Raw genomic sequence first — 21,616 nt, forward strand, 5'->3', positions numbered from 1 at the left:
CCTTTAGAAGACTGAGGAGTCTTCTGCCGCCGATTCTGGACCTCTTCTTACTTCAGCATCTGCAAGGGGGCCGGCGGCAAGGCTCCGGTGACCATCCAGGCTGTACCTGTGATCGTCCCTCTGGAGCTGATGTCCAGTAGCCAAGAAGCCAATCCATCCTGCACGCAGGTGAGTTCACTTCTTCTCCCCTAAGTCCCTCGTTGCAGTGATCCTGTTGCCAGCAGGACTCACTGTAAAATAAAAAACCTAAGCTAAACTTTTCTAAGCAGCTCTTTAGGAGAGCCACCTAGATTGCACCCTTCTCGGCCGGGCACAAAAATCTAACTGGCTTGGAGGAGGGTCATAAGGGGAGGAGCCAGTGCACACCACCTGATCGGAAAGCTTTACTTTTGTGCCCTGTCTCCTGCGGAGCCGCTATTCCCCATGGTCCTTTCAGGAACCCCAGCATCCACTAGGACGATAGAGAAATACGAGCTACTACACTTTACTTTACCTTGCTTTCCCTTTAGTCTTTGAACAAAGCCACGTGTCCATTTTTTGGGAGCCATGTTCATGGGAATGCCAGAGAGCTCACTGTTGATGTACAGTGCACACTGCAACTGCAGGAAATCCCAGTCCTCAATTATCATCTGAGTTTTAGCTCCAGAGATCCTATGCTGAAACATAAAACTCAACATTCAGGGTGTAAACATAAATATTTATATTATTTTGACACACTGTACTTACCACAAAAATAAATGTGTACCTCATCAGAATTTGACTATTAAAGCACAGTTAAAAAAAAAAAAGTAATAAAAATACAGCACAACTGATGACGTGAATACTCACATTGACCTAGAATAACTGGACTAAAATAAGATTTATTTGTACTCGTAGCGCAATCCTTTTTTCTTAATCCACGAGGAAGACTCTCCAGTTGCAAATAAGCTTTGAGTTTGCCGACTCCAGCTACTACACCCTATACACCCCAAGTTTAGCAGTGTCACCCAAAGAGGATGAACTGAGAAAAGAGGATTTTGGTACTTACCGATAAATCCATTTCTCTGAATCCTCTAGGGGACACTGGAGTCTTATACAGTAGGGGTGTGAAGCTTGCAACCGGAGGTGTGGCACAATCTAAAATTAGCATTGTCTGCACAGCCGGTTCCTCCCCCTTCACATCCCTCCTCCCTCAGTTTGGAAAATTTGACTGAGAGAATAGGACATGACACTTGAGCACATGGCGAGGAACCGAACCGTACAACCTATCAAACAGCCCCCAAGAACTCTTAACTGGAAAATCAACGCTGTTTGGAAAAACTATGTAAAATCCATATTAGGCACAGAGCCACAATGTGATTTGATCCTATGACCTTGTTTGTCAAAGTCCTGGGACTAACTACGCGGGTCACAAGAGTCCTTTGAACAGGAAGTGTGAACCCACCAGACTGACAGCACCGAGGCGGGCGTCCAGTGTCCCCTAGAGGATTCAGAGAAATGGATTTATCGGTAAGTACCAAAATCCTCCTTTCTCTTTCATCCACTAGGGGACACTGGAGTCTTATACAGTAGGGGACGTCCCAAAGTTATCCCCCAGGGAGGGAGTGTTGTCAGTGGCCTGCAAAACTAAACGTCCGAACTTAGAGCGTCCGGACGCCAGGGCATCAAACTTGTAAAATTTCGCGAACGTGTGGGCTGAGGACCACGTCGCCGCTCTGCAAAGTTGAGTAGTGAAAACACCTCTGACGGCCGTCCACGAGGCACCCACTGATCTGGTAGGAGCACCCGTCTGAACCGGAACCTGTTTGCTACAGGAAATATAAGCAAGTCGAATTCACCTAGACACAGACTGCGTAGATGCTGGCCAACCCGTCTTTGGCCCATCATAAAGAACAAACAATGGTCCGACATTCTGAAGGACGACGTAACTTGTACGTATACCCGTAAAGCTCGGACAACATCCAAGGACACGTCCCCATCTGCGAGACCTCGGAAAGATGGGACCACAAGTGGCTGGTTTACGTGAAACCCCGAAACAACCTTAAGAAGGAAACCTGTTCTTGTACGGAGTTCTGCTCTAACTCCATGAGACATTCAAAGGACTCTAACACAATAAGGCTCCCACTCAGGAACCCGCCTGGCGAAACCAAGGCAAGCAAGAACGTGACCTTCCAATAGAGATAGTTCAGGTCTGTTCTTGTCAACGACTCAAATGTTGGATATCTGAAAAATTCCAACCCAAATTTAAGTCCCATGGCGCCTTTGTAGGGCGAAAAGGGGGTTGTATCCTCAGAACCCCCTGTAAAAAAACTTGAACCTCTGGCAAGAATGCTAACTGCTTGCTGACCTAGGATGGAGAGAGCCGAAATTTGAACGTTCAGAGAGCCCAGTCTCAGTTCTACATCTAGACCGGTCTGAAGGAATAGTAGAAGTCTGGAATTCGCCGAATTCCACCCACGGTATTGACACCAGTCCATGTACCTCTTCCAAATCCTGTAGTAGTGCAGGGCTGTGACCGGCTTCCTAGCGGTAATCATCGTAGGAATGGCCGTTCTAGGTATCCCTCTGTTTCTTAAGATCCGTGTTACAATAACCACGCCGTTAAACGCAGCCTATGCAGGTCTGGGTGTTGGAACAGTCCCTGAGATAGCAGGTCCTCCCTTTGAGGTAATCGCCAAGGATCTTCCACTAGTAACCCTCGCAGGTCAGAGTACCCACTCCTTTGGGGCCAATCTGGTGCAATTAGAATTGCCCATACTCATTCTCGGTTCAACCGTTTCAGAACCCTTGGTATGAGTGGGAAAGGTGGAGAAATGTAAACCCTCCTGTAACACCAAGGAAGTGTTACTGCGTCCACTCCTTCTGCTGCTGGATATTTTGTCCTGGACACAGATCTGGGAAGCTGATGGTTTAGCCGAGGCGCCATTAGATCGACTAGAGGTATACCACATCTCCTCACCCCCGTGTCGAAAATCCGTGGATGTAGGCACTACTCTCCCGGATGCATGTCCTGGCGGCTGAGATCATTTGCTTTCCAGTTTTCCACACCTGTAATGAACACTGCAGAGAGGATGATGTTTCGCCCTTCTTCCCACAACAAGATCTTTGTGGCTTTCTTTAACGCCATCCTGCTCTTTGTTCCTACTTGATGGTTTATGTAAGCAGTCGTCGTGACATTGTCCGACTGTATCTTTGAGTGCTGACCCATGACTAGGTCTGCGGCTAAGAGAAGCGCATTGTAAACAGCTCTCAGTTCGAGAATGTATCTGGGCAGGCTGCCCTTCATGCTCTAAGCCCGCAATAACTGACTGGATTTATTCCATCCTGAATCTGCAAACAGTTAGGACTTTGTACCACTAGGACGGTATCCCAACCTCTGAGACTGGCGTCCGTTGTCAGGATCCTCCAATCCCAAATGCCGAATCTCTTGTATGCTGCGAGATTCTTGTGCAATGACCACCAAATCCGTAGGGTCGTATGCGTGGTGGATGTTGGATTCTTTGATGTAGAAGCCAGTGCGAATCTGCTCCCTGAGCAATGAGTGTCATTTGGAATGGTCGGGAATGAAGTCTGTCGTACCGGAGCGCTGTGAATGACGCCACCCTCTTCTCTAGAATTGGCACACAGAGGTGTAGAGAAACCATCTGTGTCCTCCGTACCTGAGCCACTAACCTTTGTGGGTCCTGGATCTAGTGCTCTGGTAGGAATACTCTCAATTGTATAGTGTCCAAGATGAGACAGAGGAATTGACTCCCTTGAGTTGGCATGAGGTTGGATTTCTGGAAGTTTACAATCCACCCATGTTGAATGAGAATTCGATGAGATGCTGAGCATCCTTTATCAGCTGTTTCTGTGAAGAGGTCTTGAGCAGTAGATCGTCTTGGTAAGGTATGATCGTGACCCCCAACTGTCTCAATCCTGTCATCGCTATTGTTATGATCTTTATAAAGAGTCTTGGGGCTGATTATAGACCTAATGGCAGGGCCCTGATTCGGTAGTGATCCCACACCGGTGCAAATCTTAAGTAAGCTTGGTGAGGGGTCCGAATCGGAATATGAAGGTATTTTGCATTACCAAAAGTTTTGAATAAAATCCCGTTCCTCAGTGAGGATTAGGGACTGGCGACTTAAGCCTTTGTATGCAGGATTCTTGCCTTCTGTAACGCTCCTGCTCGCAACGGGCACCTTAGGCCCTCGCGTTGTTAATAAACAGCCTGAGTGTACACTCTTGCACTTCTATCCAGTAACCCTGGGAAATATCTTGGTGAGCCAGACGTCTGGTGATGTTTTGGCCCAGACGTCCCCAAGGTGGACCCCAGGTGAGCAGGAAGACCCTCCTGCCATAGGTTTGTCCTGCTTTTGTGGTGTCGACTGTCTTCTGGCTAGGTACGACAGCGATCGAATGAACTTAAACACTGGTCCCGAGCAACCTCCTCTAACGTGTGAAGTGGTGCTCGAGTAAGAAGTAGGTAGAAAGGTAGATTTCACTGTAGTTGCCTGCAAAATCCACTTGTCTAACTCCTAAAATAACATCTAACCCCCAAAATGGAACAGCCTCTACTCCTGGAATCGTAGACCACTAGCCATTCTCTGAGCCATAAAATTCTTCTAGTGTAAATGGCCAAAACAGAGATGCGGGACGCTGTGTTACTAGCGACCCTTGAAGTCTGGCACATATAAGTCGCTGATTCTCGGATATGCTCCGCTGAGAAATTTCCTCCAGGCGACTTTCTTACGCCCAGCCCATGCTACAAATGTGCTGTTATAAAATGTGATTTTAATGCAGTGTGCACCCTGCGACAGGACATATCCTTTTAGGCGGTCACGCTAGGCATAGGTGACATTTGTCAACGAGGAGAGGGATACGAATAAATCGAAAAACACTCTGGTTCCTTAACTCCTTACGTCAGGAAACTTAGGATCTCCATAACCGCTTCTATAAGGGAATCTAAACTCCTGAACTAAGGCAGACTCAATTATCTCGCCCTTTCAACTAGAAGACCCTCTTCCTCCTTCGTGTAAGATGGGGAGGGTTCTCTGAAACGCCTTGCTCACATTGCATAATGCTTGCGCAGGAGGGATTCAGTTAAATCAGAATACCTCCATGGTCTCGGACATTTCTTTTGAAATCTTTGGCGGAACCTTGCTCCCGTGTTGAGCGCCTTTAACTAAACAGGAACGCATACCCGGGAGTCACCCAAACTAGCGCTGATCTTATTACAGTTTGTGCACACATAATAAGCTATTGGTAAGTGCTTTTAACATCTGAAGCCGCACCCCATGGAGCGCTTCTCAGTGCTTTCCACCTTTATAATAGGAACAGAAAGACCGTAACGGGTGATGGATATTAAAGGTACACCGGATTCATCTAGCTGGATAATTTCATTATATACTACAGATGAGTCCCCGGTTATCTCGACTAGTTTTCTGCGCATAGGCACAGCATGACTTCTTAGCATAAACCCTTCGGCTATTGTCTTCGAACAATACAGCAGGGGATTAAGTCATTACAGCAGGGGATTAAGTCCGACTGGCAAATCTTAGTAATCCTATTAAAGGTTAAGGTAAATGTGGACCCATACATAAAAAATAAAAATAAAATAATAATAAGAAGAATAATATCACCAGCTGTTGCCACCCTCGCACACCCAACTGTATTTCAGTTCTGGGGTCGGGTTTGTGATCCAGTCGTTCCCTTAATTTCATCGGGATCTTTTGTGTAGAAGTCCCTTGAAAATATATAGCCAACTCTTTGTTAGAGTACATTGAAAATCCATTGCAGCAGAGTCCTATATATAAAATATCCACTAGAGGGAGCAGTGTTCTATTATAACAAAACCTGTTCCTTTGCTATGACTGGTCTGGAAGCCTAACTAGTCTAAAGGGGCGTATACCTTCTAATAGAAACTTTTAGGCGCCTCTAATAGTTTTAAAATGGCCGCCACTATATATTTAATATATAGATATATAATAAGAATTTACTTACCGATAATTCTATTTCTCGGAGTCCGTAGTGGATGCTGGGGTTCCTGAAAGGACCATGGGGAATAGCGGCTCCGCAGGAGACAGGGCACAAAAAAGTAAAGCTTTACTAGGTCAGGTGGTGTGCACTGGCTCCTCCCCCTATGACCCTCCTCCAGACTCCAGTTAGGTACTGTGCCCGGACGAGCATACACAATAAGGGAGGCATTTTGAATCCCGGGTAAGACTCATACCAGCCACACCAATCACACCGTACAACTTGTGATCTAAACCCAGTTAACAGTATGACAACAGAAAGGGCCTCTTAAAGATGGCTCCTTAACAATAACCCGAATTAGTTAACAATAACTATGTACAAGTATTGCAGATAATCCGCACTTGGGATGGGCGCCCAGCATCCACTACGGACTCCGAGAAATAGAATTATCGGTAAGTAAATTCTTATTTTCTCTATCGTCCTAAGTGGATGCTGGGGTTCCTGAAAGGACCATGGGGATTATACCAAAGCTCCCAAACGGGCGGGAGAGTGCGGATGACTCTGCAGCACCGAATGAGAGAACTCCAGGTCCTCCTTTGCCAGGGTATCAAATTTGTAAAATTTTACAAACGTGTTCTCCCCCGACCACGTAGCTGCTCGGCAGAGTTGTAATGCCGAGACCCCTCGGGCAGCCGCCCAAGATGAGCCCACCTTCCTTGTGGAGTGGGCTTTTACAGTTTTAGGCTGTGGCAGGCCTGCCACAGAATGTGCAAGTTGAATTGTGTTACAAATCCAACGAGCAATCGACTGCTTAGAAGCAGGTGCGCCCAACTTGTTGGGTGCATACAATATAAACAGCGAGTCAGATTTTCTGACTCCAGCCGTCCTTGCAATGTATATTTTTAAGGCTCTGACAACGTCCAACAACTTGGAGTCCTCCAAGTCGCTAGTGGCCGCAGGCACCACAATAGGTTGGTTCAGATGAAATGCTGATACCACTTTAGGGAGAAAATGCGGACGAGTCCGCAGTTCTGCCCTATCCGAATGGAAGATTAGATAAGGACTTTTATAAGATAAAGCCGCCAATTCAGATACTCTCCTGGCAGAGGCCAGGGCTAGTAACATAGTCACTTTCAATGTGAGATATTTCAAATCCACCTTTTTCAATGGTTCAAACCAATGGGATTTGAGGAAATCTAAAACTACATTTAGATCCCACGGTGCCACCGGAGGCACCACAGGAGGCTGTATATGCAGTACTCCCTTGACAAAAGTCTGGACCTCAGGGACAGAGGCCAATTCTTTTTGGAAGAATATTGACAGGGCCGAAATTTGAACCTTAATGGATCCCAATTTGAGACCCATAGATAATCCTGATTGCAGGAAATGTAGGAAACGACCCAGTTGGAATTCCTCCGTCGGAACCTTCCGATCCTCGCACCACGCTACATATTTTCGCCAAATGCGGTGATAATGTTTCACGGTGACTTCCTTCCGTGCCTTAATCAAGGTAGGAATGACTTCTTCTGGAATGCCTTTCCCTTTTAGGATCTGGCGTTCAACCGCCATGCCGTCAAACGCAGCCGCGGTAAGTCTTGAAAAAGACAGGGACCCTGCTGTAGCAGGTCCCTTCTCAGAGGTAGAGGCCACGGTTCGTCCGTGAGCATCTCTTGAAGTTCCGGATACCAAGTCCTTCTCGGCCAATCCGGAACCACTAGTATTGTTCTTACTCTTCTTTGCCGTATGATCTTCAATACCTTTGGTATGAGCGGCAGAGGAGGAAACACATACACTGACTGGTACACCCAAGGAGTTACCAGTGCGTCCACAGCTATTGCCTGTGGATCTCTTGACCTGGCGCAATATTTGTCCAGTTTCTTGTTGAGGCGAGACGCCATCATGTCTACAATTGGTCTTTCCCAACGGTCTATTAACATGTTGAAGACTTCTGGATGTAGACCCCACTCTCCCGGATGAAGATCGTGTCTGCTGAGGAAGTCTGCTTCCCAGTTGTCCACGCCCGGGATGAACACTGCTGACAGTGCTATCACGTGATTCTCCGCCCAGCGAAGAATCTTGGCAGCTTCTGCCATTGCACTCCTGCTTCTTGTGCCGCCCTGCCTGTTTACATGGGCGACCGCCGTGATGTTGTCCGACTGAATCAACACCGGCTTTCCTTGCAGGAGAAGTTCCGCCTGGCTTAGAGCATTGTAGATTGCTCTTAGTTCCAGAATGTTTATGTGAAGAGACTTTTCCAGACTCGTCCATACTCCCTGGAAGTTTCTTCCTTGTGTGACTGCTCCCCAGCCTCTCAGGCTGGCGTCCGTGGTCACCAGGATCCAATCCTGAATGCCGAATCTGCGGCCTTCTAATAGGTGAGCCTTCTGCAACCACCACAGAAGTGACACCCTTGTCTTTGGTGACAGGGTTATTCGCAGGTGCATCTGCAGATGCGACCCTGACCATTTGTCCAACAGATCCCTTTGGAATATTCTTGCATGGAATCTGCCGAATGGAATTTCTTCGTAAGAAGCCACCATTTTTCCCAGGACTCTTGTGCATTGATGTACTGACACTTTTCCTGGTTTTAGGAGGTTCCTGACCAGATCGGATAACTCCTTGGCTTTTTCCTCTGGAAGGAAAACCTTTTTCTGAACCGTGTCCAGAATCATTCCTAGGAACAGCAGACGAGTTGTCGGGATTAAATGGGATTTTGGAATATTCAGAATCCACCCGTGTTGTCTTAGCACCTCTTGAGATAGTGCTAAAGCTGTCTCCAGCTGTTCTCTGGACCTTGCCCTTATTAGGAGATCGTCCAAGTATGGGATAACTAATACGCCTTTTCTTCGAAGAAGAATCATCATCTCGGCCATTACCTTGGTAAAGACCCGAGGCGCCGTGGACAATCCGAACGGCAGCGTCTGAAACTGATAGTGACAGTTTTGAACAATGAACCTGAGGTACCCCTGGTGTGCGGGGTAAATCGGAACGTGTAGATACGCATCCTTGATGTCCAAGGATACCATAAAGTCCCCTTCTTCCAGGTTCGCTATCACTGCTCTGAGTGACTCCATCTTGAACTTGAACTTTTTTATGTAGAGGTTCAAGGACTTCAGATTTAGAATAGGCCTTACCGAGCCATCCGGCTTCGGTACCACAAATAGAGTGGAATAATACCCCTTTCCTTGTTGTAATAGGGGTACTTTGACTATCACCTGCTGAGCGTACAGCTTGTGAATGGCTTCCAACACCCTCTCCCTTTCGGAAGAGACGGTTGGTAAGGCAGACTTCAGGAAACGATGAGGAGGATCCGTCTCTAATTCCAACCTGTACCCCTGAGATATTATCTGCAGGATCCAGGGGTCTACCTGCGAGTGAGCCCACTGCGCGCTGTAATTTTTGAGACGGCCCCCCACTGTCCCCGAGTCCGCTTGAGAGGCCCCAGCGTCATGCTGAGGTTTTTGCAGGAGCCGGGGAGGGCTTCTGTTCCTGGGAAGGAGCTGCCTGTTGGTGTCTCTTCCCTCTTCCTCTGCCTCGTGGCAGGTACGACAAGCCCTTTGCTCTCTTATTTTTGTAGGAGCGAAAAGGCTGCGGTTGAAAGGTCGGTGCCTTTCTCTGTTGGGGAGTGACTTGAGGTAAAAAAGTGGATTTCCCGGCAGTAGCCGTGGCCACCAAGTCTGATAGACCAACTCCAAATAACTCCTCCCCTTTATACGGCAAAACCTCCATGTGACGTTTTGAATCCGCATCGCCTGTCCACTGTCGTGTCCATAAGGCTCTTCTGGCTGAAATGGACATAGCACTCACCCGAGATGCCAGTGTGCAAATATCCCTCTGTGCATCACGCATATAGATAAATGCATCCTTTATTTGTTCTAACGACAGTAAAACATTGTCCCTATCTAGGGTATCAATATTTTCAATCAGGGATTCTGACCAAACTACTCCAGCACTGCACATCCAGGCAGTTGCTATAGCTGGTCGTAGTATAACACCTGCATGTGTGTATATATTCTTTTGAATAACTTCCATCTTTCTATCTGATGGATCCTTAAGTGCGGCCGTCTCAGGAGAGGGTAACGTCACTTGTTTGGATAAGCGTGTGAGCGCCTTGTCCACCTTAGGGGGTGTTTCCCAGCGCGCCCTAACCTCTGGCGGGAAAGGGTATAATGCCAATAACTTTTTTGAAATTATCAACTTTTTATCAGGAGCAACCCACGCTTCATCACACACGTCATTTAATTCTTCTGATTCAGGAAAAACTGTTTGTAGTTTTTTCACACCATACATAATACCCTGTTTTACGGTATCTGTAGTATCAGCTAAATGTAACGTCTCCTTCATTGCCAAAATCATATAACGTGTGGCCCTACTGGAAAATACGTTTGAATTTCTACCGTCGTCACTGGAATCAGTGCCCGTGTCTGGGTCTGTGTCGACCGACTGAGGCAAAGGGCGTTTTACAGCTCCTGACGGTGTTTGAGGCGCCTGGACAGGCATTAATTGATTGTCCGGCCGCCTCATGTCCTCAACTGACTGTTTAAGGGAAGATAAACCATTACGTAATTCCACAAATAAAGGCATCCATTCTGGTGTCGACCCCCTGGGGGGTGACATCTGCATATTTGGCAATTGCTCCGCCTCCACACCAATATCGTCCTCATACATGTCGACACCACGTACCGACACACACCGCAAACTCACAGGGAATGCTCTAATGAAGACAGGACCCACTAGCCCTTTTGGGGAGACAGAGGGAGAGTCTGCCAGCACACACCACAAAGCGCTATATATACAAGGGATATCCTTATATTAAGTGCTCCCTTATAGCTGCTTTAATATATATATATATATAGCCATTAATGTGCCCCCCCTCTCTGTTTTACCCTGTTTCTGTAGTGCAGTGCAGGGGAGAGACCTGGAAGCCGTTCTGACCAGCGGAGCTGTGACAGAAAATGGCGCCGTGTGCTGAGGAGATAGGCCCCGCCCCTTTTTCGGCGGGTTCTTCTCCCGCTATTTTTCCAGTCAGGCAGGGGTTAAATATCTCCATATAGCCCCTATGGGCTATATGTGAGGTATTTTTAGCCTTGTATAAGGTTTATATTTGCCTCTCAGAGCGCCCCCCCCCAGCGCTCTGCACCCTCAGTGACTGCCCAGTGAAGTGTGCTGAGAGGAAAATGGCGCACAGCTGCAGTGCTGTGCGCTACCTTATGAAGACTGAGGAGTCTTCAGCCGCCGGTTTCCGGACCTCTTCACGCTTCAGCATCTGCAAGGGGGTCGGCGGCGCGGCTCCGGGACCGGACTCCACGGCTGGGCCTGTGTTCGATCCCTCTGGAGCTAATGGTGTCCAGTAGCCAAGCAGCAAATCCACTCTGCATGCAGGTGAGTTTACTACTTTCCCCCTAAGTCCCACGTTGCAGTGATCCTGTTGCCAGCAGGACTCACTGTAAAGAAAAAAAAACCTAAACTAAACTTTCTCTAAGCAGCTCTTTAGGAGAGCCACCTAGATTGCACCCTTCTCGTTCGGGCACAAAATCTAACTGGAGTCTGGAGGAGGGTCATAGGGGGAGGAGCCAGTGCACACCACCTGACCTAGTAAAGCTTTACTTTTTTGTGCCCTGTCTCCTGCGGAGCCGCTATTCCCCATGGTCCTTTCAGGAACCCCAGCATCCACTTAGGACGATAGAGAAATATAGATAGATATATATATATATATATATATATATAGATATATATATATATAGATAGATATATATATATATATATATATATATATTTACTAAAGTGTCACTCTGCCCCAGCCCGTTTTCCATACATTCCCTCCACATTTATTGTCTCCCCCAGTTTCCTCCATGTTGCACTGGCAGCTGGAGGTCTATAAAAGAATGGGGGCGGCGGGGGAGCTTGCTAGCCTGCCAGGTATTAAGTTATACGGCAGCCGCGTTGAGAAGCCGCTGCTGCTCTTCTCCCCTGTCAGATGTTCCAGCCCCCCGCGCCCTCGTACTAGCGCCGGCGGCGGGAGGCGTGTGGGGGGTACAGCCCAGGTCCCGGCGGATTGCAGGGGAAGCTGCGGCTGCTAGCCGCGATAGATCGTTTCAGCGGGAGGCACTTTTGAAGTATCCCGCTGTGTTTAAGCGGCGGCGTTATACGGCCGTTGACAGCCGCGCTATGTCTCCCTCAGCCCTCCGTTTGTATAGGCAGGAGGGGCGGACGGGGGAGCGGACATGAAGCGGTATTTAAAAGTGATCCCTTGTCTAGCTGGTCAGTTTGCTGTCTCCCCTTGTGTCACAGCGCCAGGGGAAGGAGGGGGGCGGTGGGGAAAGCTGTGCTGCTGAGTTCCAGTGCTTAGAGCTAGAAGGTTAACAGCGTGTGTGGTCCGCGGGAGGGAGACTGTTAAACTGCCTCCTGGATCCATGAAAAAGCTATTTGTTATTGTTCTTTTTCTTTTTATGCCCTGTATCTAAAGTTTAGCTATAACTAGGGCCCTTTTACAACCAGTACTCACTGACTCTGTGCTCCGGATTTTCTGAGGAGAGATGCAGGTCCCCTTTAGTAGGGATCATTGTCTCTCTATTGTTAAGACTTTCGTCCCCCTTTTCATTAGGTTAACTCAGTCTCCGTATTGAAATGGAGCAGGAGCTCCTTCTGTGCCTGTTACCTCCTTGGCACAATTTTTCAAACTGAAGGAGGAGGGATGTGAAGGGGGAGGAACCGGCTGTGCAGACAATGCTAATATTAGATTGTGCCACACCTCCGGTTGCAAGCTTCACACCCCTACTGTATAAGACTCCAGTGTCCCCTAGTGGATGAAAGAGAAAGCCTAAGCACAACTATAGGGCTGAGACAACAATACAACACAATCTTTTTACACTCTAGCAAGTCACCTACCACTGGAGCATAAAAATACATGTTGGATGTATGTACTCTGCTTATCTGAGGAACATCTGACATCAGAGTCGCCCCACATCAGTTTAACAGAAACCTCAAAACACTACTCTGCATTGATAAGCACCCAACTCTTCCCAGTACCCCAACCTCTGTAAGTTTCTACTTCCTGACTAGCGCCAGTTAAAGGGTCATTTCCTACATCAAGATCAGCATGCACATCCTGAAGTAAGGTGTGCTGCTGTAGACACTGTTATTCTGATTGGCTACAGATTGTTATATCCTTGCACACTTCAAAAGCAGACATAAGGATGAGCTAACAAAAATCTACTTGGACCTAAAACACCTTAAAACAGAGACGCAATGTCCTTCATAGCTTTGCAGCTGCAACTGTTAATGACTAAATGTAGGTTGCAATAATGAACATTTGTGGCAGCTGTGATCTCATTTATACAAGATTTAGTTCTTCTGTAGAAAAGAATCATCTTCACATAGAAATGAGGAATGTATTATACTTTCAGTACTGCACTGCCTTATCAAGAAATAAATTAAAATGTTTAATTCTTTGACTCATAATTTACTAAGACAAATTTACTTGGTCAAAGGCACATGGTATTTTGAGGGGCAATGGTTTCCAGAAACCAACTTGTCTATATGTTCAGGATGAAACTTGGTTAAAAGAGAGGTAATAAAAGGAAGCAGATGGCTATATACAATAAATCACTCACCTTCTTGATGACATCATTTAAAAAAATGATTTCTGTTAACTTCATAGTGAGGTCATCTTCATTGGTGCCAGATTTTAAGTCACTCACAACTGAGGGTCGAATGCAGAGTGGGGGAACAAGTAGCCTGGTGAGAATAAGGTCACAAGGCTTACCGGCTTCTGGGTTCATAAGCAACAGAGGAATGTCCTCAGCAGGGATCCGTCTCAAGAGATTCAGCACCACAAGCGGGTTTAAATTCTCCTGCATATATTGAGACAATAGTAATGGTACACCAAGAGAACTAAGCAATGGTTATGTCTCATTCTTAAATGGAGCCTTAAGTGGCATAAATGGTTTATATTCTCTTTTTTTTTTTTTAGCATGAGAACTGCTACACAGAATGTATGATGTTGCGTCTTTCCTAAAAAGTGGATAAACAATATGCCAGATTTAGCACCGACTGTATATTTAATTCTATTTGATCCTTCACAATTTAAATTTATTGATCATTTCATTCATATTCTATACTTAGGGGGAGCACCCTGGAATAAAATTAAGACTTGAGAAACTAAGAAGAAAAAGTATAAGTCAATAGGGCACTCACGGATAAATTAAATTCTGCAGTACCTAAAAGTCACATCATTTGAAGCGACCACTGATATTTAAAACTTTACTTTTAAAAATAGTATTTTCATAAAAACTAGCGAAATATGAAAAACACCCAAAAATAACAAATGTGCAAAAATAATAATGCATTAAAAAAAATTACACTGTCAGTCTTCACAGATCAAATTGCTATAAATAGCTATTTTTAATTGTTTATTTTGTCTGTAATGAGAAGACTTTGCTTCTTTCAACCTTTTATACTGTTCATAGGTTGAATAATAAATACATGAATGTAATTAGGTCTCCCAGTGTCCTTTGTAATGCTGCGAATTCAAGTTATAAGTAGACATTCAATAAATACCACCTTGTTCTGTTTGTTCAATAATAGCTTCATTCAAAAAAATGTATAAACTGCAACTTGCAGTACAAGTGGATACTTGTAACAATACCTCCCAAGTTATGTTACTTTGTCTTTCTAACTATTAATGGTAACAATCAATTTGTTGTAGGAGGTATTTATAGTAAGCTATTTAACATGTTGGATTGCTGGAGGTATCAATCCCTCCTGCACTATTACTGCATCCAATTCAATAGGGAATGTGTATTTATCTTTATATCATTCTCCAACTGATAGGGATTCAAGGTATTTGTAGTATTACATTTCACACACCGTCCAGGTATACCTTATAAAAATTTCTGGACTCTCCCTAGTGCAGTGATGGCTAACCTTAACACTCCAGCTGTTGTTGAACTACACATCCCAGCATGCCCTGCTACAGTTTTGCTATTTGGCCATGCTAAAACTGATGGAGGGCATGCTGGGATGTGTAGTTCAACAACAGCTGGAGTGTCAAGGTTAGCCATCACTGCCCTAGTGTGTCGTTCCATGTGAAGTAGTGTATTTACTTCTTTCTTATTTTCCTCTACGATGAAGCATAGGATAGTAGTTTGTCACCATTTAATTATGTCAAACCTATAAATAAATTGTGCTGTTAATACTGGTAGCACTTTTACTGCTTATAATAAAGACCAAGTAATGTAATGCTGGTATTTAGGTTTACCCACCAATAGTCCTCCTAATCGACTAACAACAGTGTATTAATATAAATGTTCTTTACAGCTTGATTGCTGGTGGTGTATACACATCCCGCTCTATCAATGCAATCAATCACCTTCTGTTTAATATATGGTGGTAGGATATTATTAGTGACTATCCAGTATATATTTAGACTGGATTAATAGTCCAATGTTCAATAAAAGGTGGTCCAAACACCCCGCATTCCAGCATGAATCTCTGTGCTATATAGAACGTATTGAAGGATTCCTGCGGAACATAGCATAGCCGCTGCACTAGTGCAATTTCTCTAACAGGCAAGTTGTTTGTGTTCCTTTACCGGTTCAATGCTGTTACTGCTTATGGTAAATGCCTGATGCAGTTCATTCTAAACACATTCATTAGCAACTTCAGGCTTCCCATAACGCTGACACAATAGATTTCTAAGGTTCACATCTATGAACTAATGTTCTGCTTAATTGTAGGTATTGGAGTCACTACCAGTGACCTTAATTGATTATTTATTTATTTATTAAGACTTTCCCTGCAACGTGGGGCATAATTAGAATCCCTAATTTTATTGTAACTAAAAGTCACACAAACAGTAATAAACGGTTTTCAAATGATAACCCTGGTATTACACCAGAGATTTGCTCTCTTAAGTGCATTATAACATTTGCAGCTCCCGTTGTCTTGCGCTTACATATACAACAGACAAACAATCAATACCATATGGTGTTCAATACATATTAGGTAGTATTTACTGCTACTGAACAGTGTCAACACATTAAAATAGATAGACGCACGGACACATGTTTAATGTGTGCAGCGTTCCCTGACTATCGTTTCGCTGGTAAGCTTAAATCATAGAAAAAGGAAAGAAACAGAAACTCCCTCCCCCCCACTAATCCTAACTATCTGGTTTAGACGTGAACAATATGAAAACACAACTTAACTTAGAGGCTAACCTCAAGCATGGGGGGTTTCAGTTGTCTGGTCAAAGACTCCATTTTGTTTCCGAACACATGCTCTAGCACTATGTATTAGGTATAGGCAACACCCAGAGCTATTCTCAGCCTTCACGGACCAGCGATACTTTAATGAGCGATGTACACATGATGTACGTGTACATAAAAAAAAAAAAAAGTATAATGCTGGAATTCTAACAACTGGATCTGCTTCCAAAGTTAGTATACGGTCAGCAGCACCTTTGGCTTGCACAAGGAGCAGCGAAAGTAAGCTTGTGCACTACAGAAACACACTACCTGACAGAGCTATTTTGTGAGACAGGAAAAAGACATAGGAAAAGCTGGAGCTGCATTAGATTGCAACAATGACGATAAAGTCATCTAACAGTGTAAAACAGCACTTTTCTGTGAACATGCATCCACTTTTGTGGCTTGGATTTAGAACAACCAAACTGCAGCATATGATGGAAGGAGCTGGCTGGATCTGAAGCACTCCTTAACGAGTACAGATCAAGTGCGCAAGTTAGTTGTAGACAGGAGGTCGTATACCAATTGACCCACAAAAGGATCTGATTTTTCAGACTCCTCTGTGGTGCTGGGGATGAGGGGTCCAACACACCTTTAATGGGATGAGCTTTGCACCTTCCAGGTGCACTACTATTCAGAAACACATTTCAAGGGACACTTCAACCAATGAAAAACACACAAAAAGGATATACTCGTAAAAACAATCCCGATGTCCCCCTCATTCATGCCCGATTTAAGAGCAAAATAAACATTATTATAAGAAAAACAAATGTTTTGATAGAATGAAGGTGTGGACAAAGTCAAAGCACGTTAGACTTTCCACAAATTGAGAATTATCCTTAAACATTTAAAAAAATAAGAATTTACTCACCGGTAATTCTATTTCTCGTAGTCCGTAGTGGATGCTGGGAACTCCGTAAGGACCATGGGGAATAGCGGGCTCCGAAGGAGGCTGGGCACTCTAGAAAGATTTAGGACTACCTGGTGTGCACTGGCTCCTCCCACTATGACCCTCCTCCAAGCCTCAGTTAGGACACCGTGCCCGGACGAGCAGACATAATAAGGAAGGATTTAGAATCCCGGGTAAGACTCTTACCAGCCACACCAATCACACCGTACAACTCGTGATACTATATCCAGTTTGACAGTATGAAAACAACTGAGCCTCTCAACAGATGGCTCAACAATAACCCTTTTGTTAACAATAACTATTTACAAGTATTGCAGACAATCCGCACTTGGGATGGGCGCCCAGCATCCACTACGGACTACGAGAAATAGAATTACCGGTGAGTAAATTCTTATTTTCTCTAACGTCCTAGTGGATGCTGGGAACTCCGTAAGGACCATGGGGATTATACCAAAGCTCCCAAACGGGCGGGAGAGTGCGGATGACTCTGTAGCACCGAATGAGAGAACTCCAGGTCCTCCTCAGCCAGGGTATCAAATTTGTAGAATTTTGCAAACATATTTGCCCCTGACCAAGTAGCTGCTCGGCAAAGTTGTAAAGCCGAGACCCCTCGGGCAGCCGCCCAAGATGAGCCCACCTTCCTTGTGGAATGGGCCTTTACAGATTTTGGCTGTGGTATGCCTGCCACAGAATGTGCAAGCTGAATTGTACTACAAATCCAGCGAGCAATAGACTGCTTAGAAGCAGGAGCACCCAGCTTGTTGGGTGCATACAGGATAAACAGCGAGTCAGATTTTCTGACTCCAGCCGTCCTGGAAACATATATTTTCAGGACCCCGACAACGTCTAGCAATTTGGAGTCCTCCAATTCACTAGTAGCCGCCGGCACCACAATAGGCTGGTTCAAGTGAAATGCTGACACCACCTTAGGGAGAAATTTGGGACGGGTCCTCAATTCTGCCCTATCCATATGGAAAATCAGATAAGGGCTTTTACATGATAAAGCCGCCAATTCTGACACTCGCCTGGCTGAAGCCAAGGCCAATAACATGACCACTTTCCACGTGAGATATTTCAGATCCACGGTTTTTAGTGGCTCAAACCAATGTGATTTTAAGAAACTCAACATCACGTTGAGATCCCAAGGTGCCACAGGAGGCACAAACGGGGGCTGAATATGCAGCACTCCTTTCACAAATGTCTGAACTTCAGGTACTGAAGCTAGTTCTTTTTGAAAGAAAATCGACAGAGCCGAGATCTGTACTTTAATGGAGCCTAGTTTTAGGCCCATATTCACTTCTGCTTGCAGGAAATGCAGAAATCGACCTAGTTGAAATTCCTCTGTTGGGGCCTTTTTGGCCTCGCACCATGCAACATATTTCCGCCATATGCGGTGATAATGCTTAGCCGTAACATCTTTCCTGGCCTTAATAAGCGTAGGAATGACTTCTTCCGGAATACCCTTTTCCTTCAGGATCCGGTGTTCAACCGCCATGCCGTCAAACGCAGCCGCGGTAAGTCTTGGAACAGACAGGGCCCCTGCTGTAGCAGGTCCTGTCTGAGCGGTAGAGGCCACGGGTCCTCTGAGAGCATCTCTTGAAGTTCCGGGTACCACGCTCGTCTTGGCCAATCCGGAACCACGAGAATTGTGTTTACTCCTCGCTTTCTTATTATTCTCAATACCTTTGGTATGAGAGGCAGAGGAGGGAACACATAAACCGACTGGTACACCCACGGTGTCACTAGAGCGTCCACAGCTATCGCCTGAGGGTCCCTTGACCTGGCGCAATATCTTTTTAACTTTTTGTTGAGGCGGGACGCCATCATGTCCACCTGTGGTTTTTCCCAACGGTTTACCAGCATCTGGAAGACTTCTGGGTGAAGTCCCCACTCCCCCGGGTGGAGGTCGTGTCTGCTGAGGAAGTCTGCTTCCCAGTTGTCCACTCCCGGAATGAACACTGCTGACAGTGCTAGTACATGATTCTCCGCCCATCGGAGAATTTTTGTGGCTTCTGCCATCGCCATCCTGCTTCTTGTGCCGCCCTGTCGATTTACATGGGCGACTGCCGTGATGTTGTCTGACTGGATCAGCACCGGCTGGTGTAGGAGCAGGGATTTTGCTTGACTTAGGGCATTGTAGATGGCCCTTAGTTCCAGAATATTTATGTGAAGGGAAGTCTCCTGACTCGACCATAGTCCTTGGAAGTTTCTTCCCTGTGTGACTGCCCCCCAGCCTCGAAGGCTGGCATCCGTGGTCACCAGGACCCAGTCCTGTATGCCGAACCTGCGGCCCTCTAGAAGATGGGCACTCTGCAGCCACCACAGTAGAGACATCCTGGTTCTTGGAGACAGGGTTATTAAGCGATGCATCTGAAGATGCGATCCGGACCACTGGTCCAACAGGTCCCACTGAAAGATTCTGGCATGGAACCTGCCGAAGGGAATTGCTTCGTAAGAAGCCACCATCTTTCCCAGTACCCGCGTGCAGTGATGCACCGATACCTGTTTTGGTTTCAGGAGGTCTCTGACTAGAGATGACAACTCCCTGGCTTTCTCCTCCGGGAGAAACACTTTTCTCTGGACTGTATCCAGAATCATACCCAGGAACAGTAGCCGTGTCGTCGGAACCAGCTGTGACTTTGGGATATTCAGAATCCAGCCGTGCTGGTGCAGCACTTCCTGGGATAGTGCTACTCCCACCAACAACTGTTCCTTGGACCTCGCTTTTATTAGGAGATCGTCCAAGTACGGGATAATTAAAACTCCCTTTCTTCGAAGGAGTATCATCATTTCCGCCATAACCTTGGTAAATACCCTCGGTGCCGTGGACAGTCCAAACGGCAGCGTCTGGAATTGGTAATGGCAATCCTGTACCACAAATCTGAGGTACTCCTGGTGAGGATGGTAAATGGGGACATGCAAGTAAGCATCCTTGATGTCCAGGGATACCATGTAATCCCCCTCGTCCAGGCTTGCAATAACCGCCCTGAGCGATTCCATCTTGAACTTGAATTTCTTTATGTATGTGTTCAAGGATTTCAAATTTAGAATGGGTCTCACCGAACCGTCCGGTTTCGGTACCACAAATAGTGTGGAATAATAACCCCGGCCTTGTTGAAGTAGGGGTACCTTTATTATCACCTGCTGGGAATACAGCTTGTGAATTGCCGTTAGCACCGCCTCCCTGTCTGAGGGAACTATCGGCAAGGCAGATTTTAGGAACCGGTGGGGTGGGGACGCCTCGAATTCCAGCTTGTACCCCTGAGATACTATTTGCAGGATCCAGGGATCCACCTGTGAGCGAACCCACTGATCGCTGAAATTTTTGAGGCGACCCCCCACCGTACCTGGCTCCGCCTGTGGAGCCCCACCGTCATGCGGCGGACTTGGAAGAAGAAGCGGGGGAGGACTTTTGCTCCTGGGAACCTGCTGTTTGTTGCAGCCTTTTTCCCCTACCTCTGCCTCTGGACAGAAAAGACCCGCCTTTTCCACGCCTGTTTTTCTGGGTCCGAAAGGACTGAACCTGATAAAACGGCGCCTTCTTAGGCTGTGAGGGGACATGGGGTAAAAATGCTGACTTCCCAGACGTTGCTGTGGAAACTAGGTCCGAGAGACCATCCCCAAATAATTCCTCACCCTTATATGGTAACACTTCCATGTGCTTTTTTGAATCTGCATCTCCTGTCCACTGGCGAGTCCACAAGCCTCTCCTAGCAGAAATGGACAATGCACTTACTTTAGATGCCAGTCGGCAGATTTCCCTCTGTGCATCTCTCATATATAAGACTGAGTCTTTTATATGGTCTATGGTTAACAGGATCGTGTCTCTGTCTAATGTGTCAATATTTTCTGACAGTTTATCTGACCATGCAGCGGCAGTACTGCACATCCAAGCTGACGCAATAGCTGGCCTAAGTATAATGCCTGTGTGTATATACAGACTTCAGGATCGCCTCCTGCTTTCTATCAGCAGGTTCCTTGAGGGCGGCCGTATCCGGAGACGGTAGTGCCACCTTTTTAGACAAACGTGTGAGCGCTTTATCCACTCTAGGGGGTGTTTTCCAACGTGACCTATCCTCTGGCGGGAAAGGGAACGCCATTAGTACCTTCTTAGGAATTACCAATTTTTTATCAGGGAAAGCCCACGCTTCATCACACACTTCATTTAATTCATCTGATGGGGGGAAAAAAATAAGAATTTACTTACCGATAATTCTATTTCTCGTAGTCCGTAGTGGATGCTGGGGACTCCGTAAGGACCATGGGGAATAGCGGCTCCGCAGGAGACAGGGCACAAAAGTAAAAACTTTAGGATCAGGTGGTGTGCACTGGCTCCTCCCCCTATGACCCTCCTCCAAGCCTCAGTTAGGATACTGTGCTCGGACGAGCGTACACAATAAGGAAGGATTTTGAATCCCGGGTAAGACTCATACCAGCCACACCAATCACACTGTACAACCTGTGATCTGAACCCAGTTAACAGCATGATAACAGCGGAGCCTCTGAAAAGATGGCTCACAAC

General features: G+C 46.1%; 1 protein-coding gene across 2 annotated transcripts in view; it reads right to left on the reverse strand.

The window, feature by feature from the left end:
* Window positions 1-21,616, reverse strand: part of POLR3A (RNA polymerase III subunit A) — a 229,662-nt gene that overhangs the window by 188,436 nt on the left and 19,610 nt on the right. For both annotated transcript variants that reach the window (XM_063958705.1, XM_063958706.1), the window contains exons 6-7: window positions 13,551-13,790; window positions 494-656 (exon numbers count right to left, since the gene is read on the reverse strand). In XM_063958705.1, coding sequence (XP_063814775.1) covers window positions 494-656; window positions 13,551-13,790 — 403 coding nt within the window. The remainder of the gene's footprint in view (window positions 1-493; window positions 657-13,550; window positions 13,791-21,616) is intronic.

Source organism: Pseudophryne corroboree, chromosome 3, assembly GCF_028390025.1.
Source record: "Pseudophryne corroboree isolate aPseCor3 chromosome 3, aPseCor3.hap2, whole genome shotgun sequence".
NCBI lineage: Eukaryota > Metazoa > Chordata > Amphibia > Anura > Myobatrachidae > Pseudophryne > Pseudophryne corroboree.